The sequence below is a fragment of the Hyperolius riggenbachi genome, chromosome 12, assembly GCF_040937935.1.
Source record: "Hyperolius riggenbachi isolate aHypRig1 chromosome 12, aHypRig1.pri, whole genome shotgun sequence".
Taxonomy (NCBI): Eukaryota; Metazoa; Chordata; class Amphibia; order Anura; family Hyperoliidae; genus Hyperolius; species Hyperolius riggenbachi.
In genome coordinates, this window is record NC_090657.1 from 15,805,300 (window position 1) to 15,826,701 (window position 21,402).

General features: G+C 46.2%; 1 protein-coding gene across 2 annotated transcripts in view; it reads left to right on the forward strand.

Moving 5' to 3' along the window:
• Positions 1 to 21,402, forward strand: part of LOC137542409 (ABC-type organic anion transporter ABCA8-like) — a 160,651-nt gene that overhangs the window by 93,041 nt on the left and 46,208 nt on the right. Inside the window, exons 13-21 of one of the 2 annotated variants that reach the window (XM_068264302.1) lie at positions 7,531 to 7,670; positions 8,873 to 8,992; positions 9,121 to 9,322; positions 10,277 to 10,443; positions 10,534 to 10,661; positions 15,616 to 15,753; positions 18,155 to 18,262; positions 20,555 to 20,725; positions 20,816 to 20,929. In XM_068264302.1, the coding sequence (XP_068120403.1) occupies positions 7,531 to 7,670; positions 8,873 to 8,992; positions 9,121 to 9,322; positions 10,277 to 10,443; positions 10,534 to 10,661; positions 15,616 to 15,753; positions 18,155 to 18,262; positions 20,555 to 20,725; positions 20,816 to 20,929 (1,288 nt within the window). The remainder of the gene's footprint in view (positions 1 to 7,530; positions 7,671 to 8,872; positions 8,993 to 9,120; positions 9,323 to 10,276; positions 10,444 to 10,533; positions 10,662 to 15,615; positions 15,754 to 18,154; positions 18,263 to 20,554; positions 20,726 to 20,815; positions 20,930 to 21,402) is intronic. The other variant, XM_068264303.1, reaches the window with a different exon arrangement.

The following is a 21,402-nucleotide window of genomic DNA, read 5'->3' on the forward strand; positions in this document are numbered from 1 at the left end:
ATACCTGTTCTGTTCAGTGGACCCGCCACTGCATACCTGTTCTGTTCAGTGGACCCGCCACTGCATACCTGTTCTGTTCAGTGAACCTGCCACTGCATACCTGTTCTGTGAACCCGCCACTGCATACCTGTTCTGTTCAGTGGACCTGCCACTGTATACCTGTTCTGTTCAGTGAACCCGCCACTGTATACCTGTTCAGTGAACCCGCCACTGCATACCTGTTCTGTTCAGTGAACCTACCACTGCATACCTGTTCTGTGAACCCGCCACTGTATACCTGTACTGTTCAGTGAACCCGCCACTGCATACCTGTTCTGTTCAGTGGACCCGCTACTGCATACCTGTTCTGTTCAGTGAACCTGCCACTGTATACCTGTTCTGTTCAGTGAACCCGCCACTGCATACCTGTTCTGTTCAGTGAACCTGCCACTGTATACCTGTTCTGTTCAGTGAACCCGCCACTGTATACCTGTTCAGTGAACCCGCCACTGCATACCTGTTCTGTTCAGTGAACCTGCCACTGCATACCTGTTCTGTGAACCCGCCACTGTATACCTGTACTGTTCAGTGAACCCGCCACTGCATACCCGTTCTGTTCTGTGGACCCGCTACTGTATACCTGTTCAGTGAACCCGCCACTGTATACCTGTACTGTTCAGTGAACCCGCCTTTGCATATCTGTTCTGTTCAGTGGACCCGCTACTGTATACCTGTTCTGTTCAGTGAACCCGCCACTGTATACCTGTACTGTTCAGTGAACCCGCCACTGCATACCTGTTCTGTTCAGTGGACCCGCTACTGTATACCTGTTCTGTTCAGTGAACCCGCCACTGCATACCTGTTCTGTTCAGTGAACCCGCCACTGTATACCTGTTCAGTGAACCCGCCACTGCATACCTGTTCTGTTCAGTGAACCTGCCACTGCATACCTGTTCTGTGAACCCGCCACTGTATACCTGTACTGTTCAGTGAACGCGCCACTGCATACCTGTTCTGTTCAGTGGACCCGCTACTGTATACCTGTTCTGTTCAGTGAACCCGCCACTGTATACCTGTACTGTTCAGTGAACCCGCCACTGCATACCTGTTCTGTTCAGTGAACCTGACACTGCATACCTGTTCTGTGAACCCGCCACTGTATACCTGTTCTGTTCAGTGAACCCACCGCATCAGTGCGCATACCTGTGCAGTTAAGTGAACCCACCTACCTACGTGAGTGCACGCAGTGTGATATACCACTCCGTGCATACCCGATATGGACAAAACAGGTAGAGGAAGAGGTAGTGCCAGAGCCAGAGGAAGGCCACCCGGCAGGTCTGCGCGAGGTCGTGTAAATGTAATTTCGTGTGGACCTGGCCCATAGTACGGTGCTCGGAAGAAGGCACGTCCCATCACCTCCCAAGATTGTCAGGACGTGGTTGAGTATTTAGCGACACAGAACACCTCATCTTGCTCAGCCACCAGCGCTACTACTAGCACCACTTCCGCTGCATTTGACACTTCGCAAGAATTATTTAGTGTTGAAATCACGGATGCACAGCCATTGTTGTTACAGCCAGATTAATTTTTACCAGCTCATATGTCTGAGTTACGCGGCAACACTATGGATGTAACGTGTAAGGAGGATGAAGGACCTACTGATGGTGCATGTTTGGATTTGTCTGAGGCAAGCGAAGCTGGGCAGGATGATTACAATGATAGGGATCCTCTGTATGTTCCCAATAGAGGAGATGAAGAGGGGGACAGTTCAGAGGGGGAGCCAGAGAGTAGTAGGAGGAGAGAAGTTGCTGAAAGAAGCTGGGGCAGCTCTTTGTCAGAAACAGCTGGTGGCAGTGTCCGGCACCATGTATCGCCACCTATGTACAGCCAGCCAACTTGCCCTTCAGCATCAGCTGCTGAGGTCCCCATAGTGCCCACATCCCAGGGTGGCTCAGCGGTGTGGAAATTTTTTAATGTGTGTGCCTCAGATCGGACCAAAGCCATCTGTTCGCTCTGCCAACAAAAATTGAGCCGTGGAAAGGCCAACACTCACGTAGGGACAAGTGCCTTACCGAGGCACCTGGAGAAAAGGCACAAACAGCAATGGGATGGCCACCTGAGCAAAAGCAGCAGCAGCACACAAAAGAAAAGTCACCCTCCTTCTCCTCTTCCTCCTTCAGGTGCATCATCTGCTTCTGCCGCTTTCTCCCTTCCACCTTCACAGGCACCCTCCTCCACTCCGCCTCTGCCCTTGAGCGCTTCCTGCTCCTCTGCCCACAGCAGCAGTCAGGTGTCCGTGAAGGAAATGTTTGAGCGGAAGAAGCCAATTTCGGTCAGTCACCCCCTTGCCCGGCGTCTGACAGCTGGCGTGGCGGAACTGTTAGCTTGCCAGCTGTTACCATACCGGCTGGTGGACTCTGAGGCCTTCCGTAAATTTGTGGCCATCGGAACACCGCAATGGAAGATGCCAGGCCGCACTTATTTTTCGAGAAAGGCCATACCCCAACTGCACCGTGAAGTTGAGAGGCAAGTGGTGTCATCTCTTGAGAAGAGCGTTGGGTCAAGGGTCCACCTGACCACGGATGCCTGGTCTGCCAAGCACGGGCAGGGAGGCTACATTACGTACACAGCCCATTGGGTCAACTTGGTGGTGAACGATGGCAAGCAGGGCGCAGCGGACCAAATTGTGACACCTCCACGGCTTGCAGGCAGGCCTCCTGCCACCTCCTCCCCTCCTGCTACATGCTCTTCGCTGTCCTCCTCCTTGGCTGAGTGGCAGTTCTCCTCTCCAGCTACACAGCCCCAGCTCCGCAGGGCCTATGCTGCATGCCAGGTACGACGGTGTCACGCCATCTTAGACATGTCTTGTCTCAAAGCGGAGAGTCACACTGGAGCAGCTCTCCTGGCTGCTCTTAAGAAACAGGTGGATGAGTGGCTGACCCCACACCACCTGGAGATAGGCAACGTGGTGTGCGACAACGGCAGCAATCTGCTTGCCGCTTTGCATATGGGGAAGCTGACACACATACCCTGCATGGCACATGTCATGAATCTAGTTGTTTAAAGATTTGTGGCAAAGTACCCTGGCTTAGCGGATGTCCTGAAGCAGGCCAGGAAGTTCTGTGGGCATTTGAGGCGGTCTTACACAGCCATGGCATGCTTTGTGGAAATTCAGCGGAAAAACAACATGCCGGTGAGACGCCTCATTTGCGATAGCCCGACTCGCTGGAATTCGACCCTGCTCATGTTCTCCCGCCTGCTAGAACAGAAGAAAGCCGTCACCCAGTACCTCTACAACTACAGTAGAATGAAACAGTCTGGGAAGATGGGGATGTTCTGGCCCGACAACTGGACACTGATGAAAAATGCATGCAGGCTCATGCGGCCGTTTGAGGAGGTGACCAACCTGGTGAGCCGCAGTGAGGGCACCATCAGCGACTTAATTCCCTACGCTTACTTCTTGGAGCGTGCTGTGCGTAGAGTGGCGGATGAAGCTGCGAATGAGCGTGACCAGGAACCGTTACGGCAGGAACAGGCATGGGACCAATTTTCATCAGACCCAGCTGTTTCCTCACCACCTGCAGCAGCACAGAGGGGGGAGGAGGAGGAAGAAGAGAAGTTGTGTGCAGAAGATGAGTCAGACTCAGAGGATGATGAGCAAGGTGTTTCTTTGGGGGAGGAGGAGGAGGAGGGGACGGCGGCAGGAGAACACCCGCAGCAGGCGTCGCAGGGGGCTTGTGCTGCTCAACCTTCCCGTGGTATTGTTCGCGGCTGGGGGGAGGAGGTTGACTTACGTGACGTCACTGAGGAAGAGCAAGAGGAGATGGAGGGTACTGGATCCGACTTTGTGCAGATGTCGTCTTTTATGCTGTCCTGCCTGTTGAGGGACCCCCGTATAAAAAAACCTCAAGGGGAATGAGCTGTACTGGGTGGCCACACTACTAGACCCTCGGTACAGGCACAAAGTGGCGGACCTGTTACCAACTCACCTGAAGGTGGAAAGGATGCAGCACATGCAGAACCAGCTGTCAACTATGCTTTACAATGCCTTTAAGGGTGATGTGACAGCACAACGCCAGCAAGGTACCACTGCCACTAATCCTCCTCCCGTGTCCACGCAGTCAAAGACAGGACGCTCCAGCGATCTCATGGTGATGTCGGACATGCGGACGTTCTTTAGTCCAACGCCTCGCCGTAGCCCTTCAGGATCCACCCTCCACCAACGCCTGGAGCGGCAGGTAGCCGACTACCTGGCCTTAAGTGTGGATGTAGACACTGCTGTGAACAGCGATGAGGAACCCTTGAACTACTGGGTGCGCAGGCTTGACCTGTGGCCAGAGCTGTCCCAATTTGCCATCCAACTTCTCTCCTGCCCTGCCGCAAGCGTCCTGTCAGAAAGGACCTTCAGCGCAGCTGGAGGCATTGTCCCTGAGAAGAGAAGTCGCCTAAGTCACAAAAGTGTTAAGTACCTCACCTTTATCAAAATGAATGAGGCATGGATCCCGGAGGGCTGCTGCTCGCCCCAAGACTAAGTCAGTCCCCGCACACACAGCATCTCTGCCTGCACGCCGTGTGACTGGCTGCCTGGCCTGTCTCTCCACACAGCATGTCTGCCTGCAGGCCGCTTGACTACCTTCTCCGCCACCACCAACAGGGTCCGGGACTCCAGGCGGATTGCTGAATTTTTTAGGCCGCTGCTAGCAGCGGCCGCTGTAATAATTTTTCTGGTGCGTGTACATGACTGCCTAATTTTTCTGGCTGCACTGCGGGCAGCTGCAACAACAAAAGAAAAGGCATGTACATGCGCCCATTCCCCTTCGTGATCATTACCTTGCCGTGGTGAAGGGGCTTGCGTATCACAATGAAGCAATGACCGGCGCCTAGATGAGTGTCTCGGGGGGCACACAAAAGATAATAAGGTCGTTGCTTCATTGTGGTCAGACCAAATTTGATCAGCTGGACAGTCACTGTTCTGTCATTCAGCTACATCAGCCAGGCGACCATATGGGCTGTAACGCCACCAAAACCTGCACTCTCGCCATGGTGCGCACCAGTCCAGCACGGCCGTCACTACACAAACAGCTGTTTGCGGTGCGTTACACGGTGAGTTTGGTGTGTCAGTGTGAAGCAGTACCTTAATTACACTACCTGATTGATGTATACACATGCAAGATGTTTTAAAGCACTTTAGGCCTGTCATTTAGCATTCAATGTGATTTCTGCCCTTAAAACGCTGCTTTGCGTCAAATCCAGATTTTTCCCGGGGACTTTTGGCGTGTATCCCACTCCGCCATGCCCTCCTCCAGGTGTTAGACCCCTTGAAACATCTTTTCCATCACTTTTGTGGCCAGCATAATTTTTTTTTTTTCAAAGTTCGCATCCCCATTGAAGTCTCTTGCGGTTCGCGAACTTTAACGTGAACCGAACGTTCCACGAAAGTTCGCGAACCCGGTTCGCGAACCTAAAATCGGAGGTTCGGCCCAACTCTAATCAGGAGCCCACACGGGGCAAATTAGGGCCTGATCTGATGGGTAGGTGTGCTAGGGGGTGACAGGAGGTGATTGATGGGTGTCTCAATGTGTGATTAGAGGGGGAAATAGATGCAAGCAATGCACTGGCGAGGTGATCAGGGCTGGGGTCTGAGGGCGTTCTGAAGGTGTGGACGGGTGACTTAGTGCCCTAGGGGCAGATAGGGGACTAATCTGATGGGTAGCAGTGACAGGGGGTGATTGATGGGTAATTAGTGGGTGTTTAGGGTAGAGAACAGATGTAAACAATGCACTTGGGAGGTGATCTGACGTCGGATCTGCGAGCGATCTATTGGTGTGGGTGGGTGATCAGATTGCCCGCAAGGGGCAGGTTAGGGGCTGCTTGATGGGTGGCAGTGACGGGGGGTGATTGATGGGTGGCAGTGACGGGGTGATTGATGGGTGATTGACAGGTGATCAGTGGGTTATTACAGGGAAGAACAGATGTAAATATTGCACTGGCGAATAGATAAGGAGGGGTCTGAGGGCAAACTGAGCGTGTAAGCGGGTGATTGGGTGCCCGCAAGGGGCAGATTAGGGTGTGATCTGATGGGTAACAGTGACAGGTGGTGATAGGGGGTGATTGATGGGTAATTTGTGGGTGTTTAGGGTAGAGAACAGATGTAAACACTGAACTTGGGAGGTGATCTGACGTCTGATCTGCAGGCGATCTATTGGTGTGGGTGGGTGATAAGATTGCCCGCAAGGGGCAGGTTAGGGGCTGATTGATGGGTGGCAGTGACAGGGGGTGATTGATGGGTGATTGACAGGCAATCAGGGGGATAGATGCATACAGTACACAAAGGGGCGGGGGGGTCTGGGGAGAATCTGAGGGGTGGGGGGGGTGATCAGGATGGAGCAGGGGGCAGTTTAGGGCATAAAAAAAAAATAGCGTTGACAGATAGTGACAGGGAGTGATTGATGGGTGATTAGGGGGGTGATTGGGTGCAAACAGTGGTCTGGGGGGTGGGCAGGGGGGGGTCTGAGGGGTGCTGTGGTCGATCAGGGGGCAGGGGGGGGGGAAATCAGTGTGCTTTGGGTGCAGAATAGGGTGGCTGCAGCCTGCCCTGGTGGTCCATCGGACACTGGGACCACCAGGGCAGGAGGCAGCCAGTATAATACACTTTGTATACATTACAAATTGTATTATACACTTTGTATGCGGCGATCCGGGTGCTAGTAACCCGCCGGCGCTTCAGAACGGCCAGCGGGTTACAGTGCGAGGGGGGCGGAGCCAGTCCCCAGCGGAGGATCGCGTCACGAATGACGCAATCGCTCCGCCCATGCCCGTACAAGGACCGCCGCCTCTGTGCATGCGGCGGTCCTTGCGGGATCCACTTTCCGGCCGCCCCTGTGCAGTGGGCGGTCCGTTAGTGGTTAATCTGGCTCAAAGAGGAACTCTGCTGTTTGGGGGCCTCATGCCTTACTCTTTTTACACAGGCCATATATACAATGACCAAATGTGTGTGGAGATCACACACCAATCCTTCATGCTACAGTACTCTTACACTTATCTATGGGAGTAACAACAATGGCCAGATATATTTAGAGGCTGCCCACCACAGCTACCCTCCTCCTCTGTGCAGTCTGCTTCTACTCTATAATCTATGTTGGAGTACAGGGCTGTGGAGTCGGAGTCGAGGAGCCGGCACAATTTTTAGGTACCTGGGTGGTTTCATAAACTGATGAGTTGTATGACTTTTGTTCCAACTTCACGGCCCTTGTAAGTATTAGACTAACGATTCGCAGTCCAGGAGTCAGAACAATTTTGGGTATCTGGAGTCAAAGTCGGTGATTTCATAAACTGAGGAGTCGAAGTGTTTTTGTACCAGCTCCACAGCCCTGGTGCAGTACCAACACTGCCCTTATATAGTAATGACCAAATCTATGTGGTGGCTATACAGCACACCAAATCTTTGATATTTATAACAAACCTTAGTATATACAGTGCAATATCAGTTGTGAACTAATTTTTTAGGTGCTGATTTGTAGTTCTCCATCTTTTTGAACTCTTTGTCTCAAGGATGAGAGTTACATCATCTTGTGATGCTGAAATGATGACCTCCCTGATACTACAGCACATCGCAAGCGCTAAACTGTCCTCCAAGAGTGACCAGGAGCTGACCTTCACCCTGCCTTTCAACACCATAGATGGCTTTCCAGGTATTGGCTCACCCTGCTTCTCCACAATGCGAAAATCCTTTCCTTCTTTAATGCTGGACTTCTCTGCCTTTTCACAATGTGGTTACTCTGCTAATACCTTTGTGTTTCAAATGCGTCAGCTGCCTTTCTGTCTTTTAGATGTGCTAAATGAAGTTACTGGATTTTACTTAATCATGGTGTGCTGTGGGCTTCTGTGATGAACTTGAATGCCTTACTAATACTTCAACCGGCTACCAGTCCACAGCAGGAACTCATAATACCATACTCAACTTCCCTCCCACAACATGGACACCTCCCTGGTACTATACTCCATTGCCCTTTCATAGTGGGCTCCTCACTAATACCATACTACACTGCCCTTCTACAAAATGGACCCCTTCCTAATTCCAGATTCAGCAGCCCTTCAACAACTTGGATACTGTACCTTCCCTAAGCCAGACCATCACTGGTCTTTTACAACATGCGCACCTTCCTAATACCAAACTTCACTAACTTGCCACAACATTGTCACTTTCCTAATGCCAAACCCTACGGCTCGTCCATAACATGGACACTTTCTTGAATCCGGACTCCTCTGCCCTTCCACAAAAGAAATACCAGTGCCTTCCTAAATACCAGACTCCACTGCCCATCTGCAACATGGACTCTTTCTTGATTCCAGAACCTACTGCCCTTCCACAACATGAACACCTTCCTAATACCAGACTCCATTGCCATACCCAACATGAACACCTTTCTTAAACCAGACTCCATTGCCATACCCAACATGAACACCTTTCTTAAACCCGACTCCATTGCCTTACCCAACATGAACACCTTTCTTAAACCAGACTCCATTGCCCCTACCCAACATGAACACCTTTCTTAAACCAGACTCCATTCCCCCTACCCAACATGAACACCTTTCTTAAACCAGACTTTATTGCCCCTACACATCATGAACACCTTTTTTAAACCAGACTCCATTGCCCCTACCCAACGTGAACACCTTTTTAAACCAGACTCCGACACCTTTACTCAACAAGGACATCTCAATAATTTTCAGCTCCATTGCTTATTGATAACATTGACACTTTTCTGAGAACCAGACTTGCTCTCTCCTTCTGTGGAAATATAGGAGGCAGCCATAACCTCCTAATAACCATAATGCTTAAGATATACCTACAAAGTATGTGATGACTCTGTCCTCTATAACTGTGCAGATTTATTTTCCCATCTGGATTCACGCGTGGGGCAGGATATTGTTGGATATGGTGTTTCTATGACTACCCTGGATGATGTCTTTTTGAAGTTGGAGGGTGAGGCAGAGATCGAGAGAGGAGGTAGAGTATCCATCCTGTTCATTGTTAGCTATTTGCACTGTACAATTCTATTGTTACATATGAACTGTATGAATTGTATGTCTGACTCTGAAGTATTTTGATGGTTATTGGTAGCATTTGTACCGCAGATTATGGTGTTTTTGGCCAGGAGATGACCACAGAAGAAGACAGAGAGCTTGTAAATGCAGAAATGGAGGACTCTATACAGCTGATGGCGGACTCCGGGAGTGCCACACTAGGTGGTATGCAACTGTGGAAGAAGCAGGTGTTGGCTATGGCCAGAATGCGATTTCTGAAGTTAAAGCACAATATGAAAAGCTTTCGTGCTATGTAAGTACAAATCCTGATTTTGACTCTCAACCAAAACCCTCACTTGACCCTGATTTCCTTCTCTTCGCAATCCCTGTCATACCTTTTCTCCTTCCAGTCCCTATCCCACTTCTATGCTTTCATATCATTTATCTTAAGTTACACTGCTCTCTATCATCATCTATTATCCAAGCTCATTACCGGTGTTTAAGATTTCTGCAGAGGCATATCTAAAGTATGGCATAGATCGCTAGTGCCTGGATTCCTTACCTGTCCTACAACCTTCTGCTTGAAATGTATCTTACCTTTTCTGCACTGCTTACACACACACCTGCAGGTCAGTGGCCGTCTGTGGAGCACATCGTGTGTAACAATCCATCTATCCGACAGGAAATTGCATGATGTGTACCCTGCCCCCCCTAATCAGACAATTAAGAGGATCAGTTAAGAAATGTGTCTGCTGAGAGGGGAGTAGGGAGTCTAGGCAAAGTCAAAAACGTTTCAACCTGTGTCTAATCCATTATCTAGCTGTGCACATGCAGTCATTAGAACAATGGTATGAGAGCATAGAATTTTTTTCTGTGGACCCTGCAGGCAAGTCTCTGCTCTGCATTATGCTGTGTACATTTGCCAGCTTGTCCACCCTCTAATTACCACCTGAAGCACATGGTTCACATTGCCTTATACAAGAACCAGCCCTGCTCCTTCTGTAGTATCCTTATGCACCTGCTCTCTCTCTCCTCCTTTCTTGGTTAGTTCAGTCTTCTTTCCTTCTTTCTATCCTAACTCACCCTCTTTTGTCTCTTCCTGTTATACACCAACTCATACTTCTCTGCCCGTCCACCTTTCATACTAAGCTTGCTGCTGTCCTTTCTGCCCAGCTGCAGCCTTTGTTTTTCTCCTATTATCAGAATATGTGCATTTTATTTCCTACCCAATCGAATATGGGTTAATATTTCTGTATTATGTTTGCAGACTGCTGCTGATCTTCCTCTTCGCAGTCCCACTCATAATCATCTTGGCTGTAAGTTCTCATTCAAAAACGATGCACATCTGGGAGCTGACACCAGATCTGTATTTCCAGAGAAGCGGAGATAAAGAACATCGCATGTACAGCCACCTCCTTCTCTGTAATAACACAGGTGGGTTTATGTCTGTGCAGTAACGTGTGCCTGTGTCATATAGCATATATACATGTACACCTTGTACTCTTTGTACTGTGTGTGGTGCAGGTTCCCCTTTAGAGGACTTTACTTCTGCGCTGGTGGCTCAGAACATTGTAATTGATGTCACTGATGGTCCATATGATCCCAGTACAACGGTATACAGAGGAGCCATAGAGGTGTCTGGAGGAAAAGAGGTGAGGAGAATGTGAAATATGATGGAGGCTGCCACCTCTAAGCCAGTGTTATGATATGTAGAAATGGCCACTTTCTCTTTCCCATATTAAACGTGAGTGGCAGTCATAACTAAGGATTAGCGGGCAAGAACAAAGTTCAGTCTCACCTTAAACAAACTCGCCTTGGTTGTCGCCTCTGGCCACAGCCCTTCTCACCGCTCCATTCTTCCGACGCTACGTCCATTACAGCAGGAAAGAGGAAGTATCAGGAGGATGTAGAGAGCGCTGTAGCCAGAGGAGGTGGTCAAGGTGAGTTTAACCCCCTCTGCCATGTCCACCAACTTTCACATAACATTATATCACTGCATTGCCCTGCTGTTGGAGATTTGTGCATCACATAATGAGGTTTATTTGCTGAAGTTGGAGAATGGGAAAGCACATATGTTATCCAGCAAACCTGCACATCAGACCAAAGTAGATGTTCCTGAAAGGTGCATCACCCTCCGTGAAAATCATTTTTTTTTCTTAGTAACTACAGGTTGTCTTGAATGTTTTAGATCTTTCTGTGGGTGCTGCACATGGCTGAAGTATGGCTGAAATAGGGCAAATTCTATCTCCCGAACCTTGCAGGAATCCTCTCTATGTTCTAATAAGACTGCAGGCTTGAAAATAAAATTCCAGCTATGCTGCACTACTAAGTTATGTTCTTTAGCCTTTAGCAAATCAAACCCTTTGGCCTCAATTCACTAAACTTATCTCCTGTCTTTAATAACTCTTCTAGAGTTGTTACCATGGTGATAAGGCATGTCGTATTCAGGAAACATTTTACCTCAGGCAAACCTAAAGTTAACTCTTCTGTCTTTAAATTAACTCTCCAATCCTTAAAATAACTCCAGAGTTAAAGACAGGCTGTTAATTAGCTGCATGTGAAAATAACTACAGAGGAGGTAAATTTACTACAGAGGAGGTAAATTAACTACAGATGAGGTAAATTAACTACAGATGAGGTAAATTAACTACAGGAGGGGTAACTAAAGGAATGAAGAGGTAAGATAACTCTCTCACGTGTGGAGGTAAGTTTTCTCTTGCTTTATTATCTCTAGCATGATCTTAGTGAATTGAGGCCATTGTCATCTAACTAGAAGGTGTTTTACTACCTTGAGACTTCTTCTGCTCTGTTACTGGGTCATACAACACTATCTTTTTCTTTTACCAGTCTTGTTTCTATCCTGCCTCACACATTTCCTCATACCCGTTCTCTTTTCTGTCTACCTCACCCTCTCTGACCTTTGTCATGTACCCTATCTCCCTTCACTCTATCCTACCTTACCTTACACTCCCCACTTATCATCTCTCTTTTCTTTCTATTCCACTTTATTGGACCCTCTCTCCCTTTTTTCTTCACTGCTTTATATGAGTTTCCTCTTTGACTTCTCTCCTATCTCTTTACCTCCCATCTCCTTAACCCACTCTATCTGACATTACCACTCCCCCCTTCCCCACTGGCAGGACCCTTTTTGACACGCTCCATTTTCCATTGTTCACCACCCTTTACCTCCCCTATTCTTCTCTCCCCAACTCTCCTTAAGGTCCTTACACATGCCGGACTGGAGGCAACGACGGGTCCGTCGTCACCTCCCGCTGGGTGGGCGTTCCAACGACAGTTCGGCGTGTGTACGCACTGTCGGCGGACTGATATGGCTGCTTCTGTCGGCGATCCGCCCAGCGGAACGCCCACCCAGCGGGAGGTGACGACGGACTTGTCGTTGCCTCCAGTCCGGCGTGTGTACGCACCTTTACCCTCCTTCCCTTCTAATCTACTTTACCATTATTTACTTTCCCTTCTCAGTACCCTACCACCAAGACCAACCTATTTACCCTTTCTTCCTTTCCTTTCGTTGTTCCTATTTCACAATGTCTACTTACTCTGTCTTCTATCTTTCCTATGCTTCTCTCTATTCTCCTCTTTCCTTGCTTCTTTTCCTGTATCCATCTGCCAACCTTTTGAGGAATACATCAATTTGCCCCCCTTGAAGTTTTCCACATTTTGTCATATTACTGCCACAAACATGAATCAATTTTATTGGAATTCCACGTGAAAGACCAATACAAAGTGGTGTACACATGAGAAGTGGAATGAAAATCATACATGATTCCAAACATGTTTTACTAATAAATAACTTCAAAGTGGGGTGTGTGTAATTATTCAGCCCCCTTTGGTCTGAGTGCAGTCAGTTGCCCATAGACATTGCCTGATGAGTGCTAATGACTACATAGAGTGCACCTGTGTGTAATCTAATGTCAGTACAAATACAGCTGCTCTGTGACAGCCTCAGAGGTTGTCTAAGAGAATATTGGGAGCAACAACACCGTGAAGTCCAAAGAACACACAAGACAGGTCATGGATAAAGTTATTGAGAAATTTATAGCAGGCTTAGGCTACAAAAAGATTTCCAAAGCCTTGAACATCCCACGGAGCACTGTTCAAGCGATCATTCAGTAATGGAAGGAGCATGGCACAACTGTAAACCTACCAAGACAAGTCCATCCACCTAAACTCACAGGCCCAACAAGGATAGCACTGATCAGAAATGCAGTCAAGGGGCCCATGGTGACTCTGGACGAGCTGCAGAGATCTACAGCTCAGGTGAGGGAATCTGTCCATAGGACAACTATTAGTCATGCACTGACCAAGTTGGCCTTTATGGAAGAGTGGCAAGAAGATAGCCATTGTTAACAGAAAAGCATAAGAAGTCCCGTTTGCAGTTTGCCACAAGCCGTGTGGGGGATACAGCAAACATGTGGAAGAAAGTGCTCTGGTCAGATGAGACCAAAATGGAACTTTTTGATTAAAATGCAAAACGCTTTGTGTGGTGGAAAACTAACACTGCACATTACTCTGAACACAACATCCCCATTGTCAAATATGGTGGTGGCAGCATCATGCTCGGGGGGTGCTTCTCTTCAGCAGGGACAGGGAAGCTGGTCAGGGTTGATGGGAAGATGGATGGAGCCAAATACAGGGAAATCTTGGAAGAAAACCTCTTGGACTCTGCAAAAGACTTGAGACTGGGGCGGAGGTTCACCTTCCAGCAAGACAACAACCCTAAACATAAAGCCAGCACAACAATGGAATGGTTTAAAACAAAACATATCCATGTGTTAGAATGGCCCAGTCAAAGTCCAGATCTAAATCCAATCGAGAATCTGTGGCAAGATCTGAAAACTGCTGTTCACAAACTCTGTCCATCTAATCTGACTGAGCTGGAGCTGTTTTGCGAAGAAGAATGGGCAAGGATTTCAGTCTCTGGATGTGCAAAGCTGGTAGAGACATACCCTAAAAGACTGGCATCTGTAATTGCAGCAAAAGGTGGTTCTACAAAGTATTGACTCAGGGGGCCGAATAATTACGCACACCCCACTTTGCGGTTATTTATTTGTAACAAATGTTTGGAATGATTTATAACTTTCGTTCCACTTCTCACGTGTACACCACTTTGTATTGGTCTTTCATGTGGAATTCCAATAAAATTGATTCAGGTTTGTGGCAGTAATGTGACAAAATGTGGAAAACTTCAAGGGGATGAATACTTTTGCAAACCACTGTAATTGATGTGGGTCTGAGGTACCTGACGTTCTTCCAGCGAGAGATAAACAACAAGCAGGAGGGGACTGGGGAGCCCCTTATGGTTTATTATGTAAAGTAATGCAGAAAGGAAAGAAAAAAATGGGGTACTCACAAAATCAGATGGCGGGGTGGCAGCCACGGATTTTCACTTGAAGTTGGTGGTGTCACAGACCAACAAGAAAGGGCTGACTTGCTTCAGTGTGGTTAGATCGCATTCCAAAAAAAAAGGATGATAGATGGGAAAATGTAAAAAACATAAAATTGCCCAAGGTAAAAATTTAACCCATTGGGGTTTGAAAGTGTGACCACTTTATCGACAAGTCAGTAGGTATACGTCCTCTGTGACTTCATCTAAGCCACAAGTCAGTAGATCTACTGACTTGTAGCAGAAGCAGTGCTGTGCAGGATTGGAATTGCTCCTGTGCATATTTCTGGCACTATCTGATGCAGCACTAATTGGTGAATGGGAATATAAGTTTCCTGAGCTAATGAGATTGATTTTTACTATTAAAAATACTTTTATTTTCTCATTTCATAGTGAAAAATACACTCTGTAGCTTTATCAAATATCAATATCTTCACCATAAATTGTGACCGGAACATAATCTAAGTTTTGTGATAAGCAGTAAGAATAGCCAAACAAAATTTGTGTTTTTTATCTACAGTAGCACTTTTTATTTTTAAAGTGGAATTGGTAAAACTGAGAAATGTATTTTTCTATTTCTTTCTTTGTTTTCCCATTAAAATTCATAGAAAACAAAATTGTTCATGGGAAAAAATGGCATACAATGAAAGCCTAGTTTGTCTTGAAAAAAACAATATATATTTCATTTCTGTGTCATAAGTAGAGATAAAGTTATTTCTGATTAAATAAGGACATAGCTAAACTGTCAAAACTGCTCTGTTCAATAAGTGGGAAACAAGGTCTGGATGCAAAGTGGTTAATATTGAAGGGGAGGCTCCGCAAAGATGTATAAAATTATTAGAAACCGTTGAAAAGGTAAGAAAAACTAACACCAAGATGAGGACTGATAAAAGATACAAAAATAATTTATTCAGAAACCGGACAGCGTTTTTCGCAGGCATCCACCCACTTCTTCAGGTGAATTAAACAGCATCACAGCATCTCTAGTTAATAGTGAATTGGCACGAAACAGCTTTACTTTATTGACCCGACGAAGCGGTTATAAAAATTATTTCTGTATTTTCTATCAATCTTCGTCTTGGGGTAAGTTTCAACTTACCTTTTAAACTGTTCTTCATTACTTTATATACCCTTTGGGGAGGCTTCCAATATTTTGATGAATAATTTGTTCATAGCATCTCTTATCATTTCTGTCCATTAAGGGTTACAGATGCACCATCATAGGGAACCCTCGGGCCATGAATGTCTTACCTGTCCTGCTTAACATCATCAGTAATGCCATACTAAAGATCTCAGGATCAGATCAGCACATTAGAGTGTGGAATAACCCAGTGATCCTGGTGAGTATGATATGGATGGAGATGACTTATTGTATGATTAGACACAAGACATGGGGCGTAGTCACAATGTTTAAAACAAACTTCAAAAATGAGAAGTGATGGTCCTGATGTCCAAACTTACTGTATGCTACATCTTTGAATCGTCAGTGCATGTTAAGCAACATCTGTGATGGGATGGAGAGAGATCTAATTACAATTAGAGGCTCCCTATGTAGACAACCTCTCATTCAAAGAGAGGAGTGCTTGGTGGGAATTAACAGAGATTGGGGCTTCATATTATGCCCAAATGACAAAGGTGGCAATTTGGCTCTTTTGGATGAACAAGCTTACATAGAGGAAGCCAGAAAACAATTAAAAAATTGGGAAGTATACAGTATAGAATTACTGATATTCTATTACCGCAATTTCACATTTTTCCTTGCCCTTTTTTTGGATAAACACATGCAAATTACGTAACATGTTATGTGCTTTGCTCTGAGCCTGGCCAATTTTAAATGCTCTGCTTGCGCACTTAGGATGGATTAGTGAATATACAACTCCCCCTCTCGTTGCTACCCCACCTCTTGCCTCCCCCACCCCACCCCATTCCTTTAGATTGTAAGCTTGCAAGGACAGGTCTCATACCCTTTTGTGTCTCCGAATATGTTATTCAATTTGTATCTTGCAGTCTGTTATACATTTTATTCATCATGTTACATTTGTCACTGTAATTACCAATTCTGTATTTTGTACCAGTGTCCATATTTGATGTATACCGCTGTCTGTATTATTATGTACTGTCACGGACGGTTGCGTGGCCACAGACGGCGTCCTTGAACCGCCCGTGAAACAATGCGATCGCAATCGATTTTCTGCATCGATTGTGATTAAGATCGATAGAATCAGGATTGGTTGTGTAGGGGCTACCTGTAGCAACCTGGAGTGTCTCTTTCTCTCAGCAGAGAGATAGCATTAGCTTAACTGCAGGAGGGTGTCTTTCGATTTGCTAATGAACAGGAACAAGGCTTGTGTCCAAGAGGCTAGTGTTTACTTTTAATTACCTCAGGACACAGGATCTGCACTCTGGCAGGACCTCAGATAGGTGTCAAATTGCTCCACCATTTGGTGAGCCCAGCCAAGGGAGCTTGCCTCACAGTTGGGGGCCAGACTGGCTGGCACCGCTAGGGGCAGATGTATGTGTTATATGATTTTTTACATATTTACTGAATACCGTAAATAGGATAGTTATGAGAGCGGTATCATTGGATTTGTAGAGTCATGCTGAATCTCTTGATACCAGTCTAGAGGGGCAAGGGGCCCCTACAACCAAGTTATTAAACGTCTCAGGAACTGGACCCTATACCATAATCAAGTCTGATGTCATAGGAATCTGAGGAATATGAATCTGTTATCAGTGCCAATGTGGCATTTTGAATTACAGTGTTTCATAAGTTTAACCCTAAATGTCTCTCAGAGGGAATGAACTGTGATTGGTTTGTAATTCAGAGGGGGCAGGCGTGGCCACACCCCCAAACCAGCTTCATCAAAAGCACATGGCTGGCAGGCGGACTTCAGTATTCCCCTGTGTACCATCACCTGATCAAGCCAGGCAGAGGACCATGTGGCTGGCGGCCATTTTTCTGAACTGAAACAATGGACATTTTCCATGTGCTCAGATTTTCCCAGAAGGACATATATCCACGATCGCTAAGTATTTTTTCCCTCATTTTTATTTTCCATACTGTGCTATTATTTGTCTCTAATTGTTGAGTTTAACGATTTTCTGTATATATTAATTATTTATATTGCATTTTAATAAAACGACGCTCAAACGTCCTTTGTTTATTCAGCTACCCTGCTATTCTGCCGCACAAACTGAACCTGGTCTCTGAAGAGTCGCTACTATTGTCGCTAGCTAGACAGAATAGAGTGTGTTTAACCGTTTTTATTTGAAGATCTAGACTTAGCCAGTCAGTGGGCTCCTCTGTCCCATGGTAACAAAGGTGGTGGCAGTTATACCCTGAAATAGTGTGTAATTTGTAATTACCGTAACTCACAGGCTCCCTTCTAGTCGGTCTGCTGCCAAAATTCCAGTGGTTTCTGCGCACCGATTGCGACCACAACTTGCATGGTCTGTGTGCTGAAACCGATTGGAAAACATTTTGCGGTCTGGCCACTAGGGGCCCTGTGACATGTACCCCAGGTTTTTTTTACTCTGAACAGCGGCACGGGATATGTTGGTGCTTTAAAAATCAATAATAGTAATCTTGTTTCTCTGCTCCCAGTGATGTGTACGGATGCGGAGAAATTGGAGGAGGTCACTGGTTGAAACCTTTCATTTGAGATTTCAGCACTCCATTTTAAGTGCAGCCTTGGGTCACTTTTCTGTATTGTGCTGATGAGAATAATCTTGTTCCTCTAGACTGATGAAGAAGAGTTTGATACCACTTTATTCTGGAGTTTGTTAGCTATGGTGTTTGCCACAGGAATGGCCCCGCACTTTGCCATGAGCAGCATGGAGGACACCAGGGTGAGTAACAGTGTTTCTTCCAGCTCTTCTTTCCTCTTCATATTGTATAAGCTACAAAGCTGCTTGAAAGTTTGTGCACCCTTTTGGATTACAATCTTTCTCCCTGAGGTGTATAAAGCAGATCATGTTTTAGGTCAAGTCCCAAACAGAATAATGAGGTATTCCAGTTTTTGTTAGATGATTACGCTTGTTTTCATATTTCAGGAAATGGTACAAAGTTACCTATACATGTGCGGCAGGAGTAGGTGAACCTCCAGGTTTATGAGTTAGTTTGAAGGGAAATATCAGGTGTTTCTACCAGTGGGAAGATAATCAGTTGTGGACTCGTGTGAGGACCAAAATCTGACACTTCACTATCCAAATCCAATCTTCACAACACAGTTTGGTGGAAGTGTATCTTGGCTTGAATGCAGACTTGAGGACCTCCAAAAACAGTTATTGATGCTACCCAAAGAATTCCACACCCATGTTTACTCCAGGTGAGTGGTCAACCAACAAAGTTTACACTAAAAGCAAGGTGAGAGATAAGCTATCAGATCTCCACAAAACCCAGGCTAGTTTCAAAGAAATGAAAGGCCCCTTTTACTTCAGTCAGTGTTCATGAGTTTGTCAACAGAAGAAAACTGAACAGAAATGGTATGCATGGCAAGTTGCGAGGGAAAAGCCACTAGTATTTAAAAATACGTATGCTGTCTGGAGGGCCAGCCCTACTATGAAGCCACCTGAATCATTGGACTCTCATCAAAATGTAAGGAGACAATGAAGGCCGACACTAGCGTCCGATGGCAGTGGAGGAGATGTGGGGGTGGATTCAACTGTGCCTCCAGACATCAGAGGATATCGATCACTTGAAAGAATCAAAGGAATCCGGGCACCAGTTTCAGTTCCACACATCAAATGGCACAAAGAGATATGTCGGGAGGATTTTAACAGGCCATGCTCTGTTTACTGAGACGGGGGGTTTGCCAGAAAGGACTATAGGAGCCTAGCTCTTGAGACAAGTCTGGAGATGACCTATTGCCTTCAGCTGGACTATAGTTTTTATCGATTTACTAATTTAATTAGTTCTTTGAATGTAATGACTGCCAAAAATTAAAGTAAGTAAATTACCTAATAAATATAAACTACTCTCTCTTTAAAAGCTAGGGGTTCAAAGCTATGGGATTCCGTTTTGCACTGTTGAAACAGTATTCATGGAAACCTGTGTTAAATGGGAACTCCAGCTTTTACTGCTTTTACTTCTGTAGGCATCGAAATGCATTTCGATTAATTGAAGGGAGAGTTTTGCCATGTGTTCCCTTCCTGTCATGCGGCCCTGTCGTGACACCACTAACCTCTACTCATTTGTTTCATTTCTATTATTTCGTTTTAGTACTTGCATGAAAAGCAGATTACTGTATTTTTCAGACCAAGCTGTCTACGCTACACTGCAACACACATAACCGTTACACAAAAATGAATTGGAACATCGGGAAATTAAATGCAGGTACCAGTACTGATAATATCACTAACAACAAAGAAAACAACAACCAGTATTGCGCCTGCACAATAACATGTTCCAAATGTGAGGATCAAAGGGTAATAGGGCTGCCGCAAAGCAACGTGATGGCAATGTCATCACACACCGTTTGTATACCTATGACCTCCAATCAAACAGTGCGCCAGTAAAGTGTTCCGTTCATGTAGTGCAACCAATATGGCTAGAACTAGTAACAGCACACCAACACTTATGAAACTGTGCCACAACATTTGATCCATATTGATTTCAGATCCATTTCTGACTGCAAAAGTTTGTAATCAATTGCAAACAATTTATGCAGCTGTCACAGTTCAAGCTGAATATTACCTGTACTGCCATAGTTACCTCATCCTGTAATTTAAAGCTACAGCATGCACAGATGATCAGACTGTGAAAAAACAGCGTTTACAGGGACTGATTGTTCAAAAGTCCAAGTCCCGGTATGGCAGCCTATGTTGCAGGCATACCAGCCCTCAGTATGTGCACAGAAGAGCTCTGATAATTCCACGGGCGGGATCCAGATCCGCCACCTTAGCCAATCACTTAAACTTAGGAGGCCATCGGCCAATCAGGCACGGAGCGCTGCCGCCAGTCCGGCCAATCACTGACGCCCGCTGCTCCCTTTGGGTACTGGTCCCGATTGTCTCGTGGGCAGGACCACGACTTAGTCATTGGAGCCAATCATTGCAGAAATCCTGAACATTCAGACCAGTTCAGAAACTTTCAAGCATTGTATATTGTGCTTTGAGATCATCTTTCTCTCCTGTGTCTAGATAAAAGCTCGCAGCCAGCTCCACATATCTGGCCTTTTTCCTTCTGCGTACTGGTGTGGACATGCCCTGGTGGACATTTCCTTCTACTGGCTGCTGCTGTTCTTGATGACTACCATCTTATTTCTGTTAAACTATAATATCTTCCTGGATGCCTGGACAATTTTTACTGTGGTTAGTATTTTTCTATGTATCTATGTAAGTATCTGTCTGTGTATCTATCTACTTGTGCGTTGAGCACCTATCCTCTTCTTTTGCTTGTAGATCTTTGAGGTCTTTGGGTATGGTGCAGCCGTTGTGCTCTACGTATATCTCATCGCCTTTATATTCAGGAGAGGAAAAAGTCATCACGATTGGTGGTCATTCTTCTTCATCTTGGTAAGGTTCAACATCATGCACATGACCAACACTCTCCAGAATAGCAGAGTGACTGCAGTCAGTGTCATTGTGGTGAGGCGATACAGGAACACACTGGAAGTGTCACTTTGCTTGGTTTGACATATACAAGCGATGTGAAAGGGAGGAGGTACATTGAGGTGATGTAGAAGGGGTTACAGTGATGGCATAAGGGAGGGGATGCAGTGATGTGATAGGAAGGAGGTACAGTGATGTTATAGTGGAGGAAGTACAGTGATTTGATGGGGAGGAGATGTAATAATGTCTGGAGCAGGACTCACCATTACACACAAAAAACCCAGCAAACCCATAGATAAATAAAAACACGAAGTAATGCAGCTAATTACTTACCAGCCCACAAATCCAGCGCCGACTCCTCAATGGCCACAGGACGCTAACCCGGCAGACTTCTTGGTTCGGCGTCCTCTGGTTGCTAGGCACGCGCCGTCTCTTCT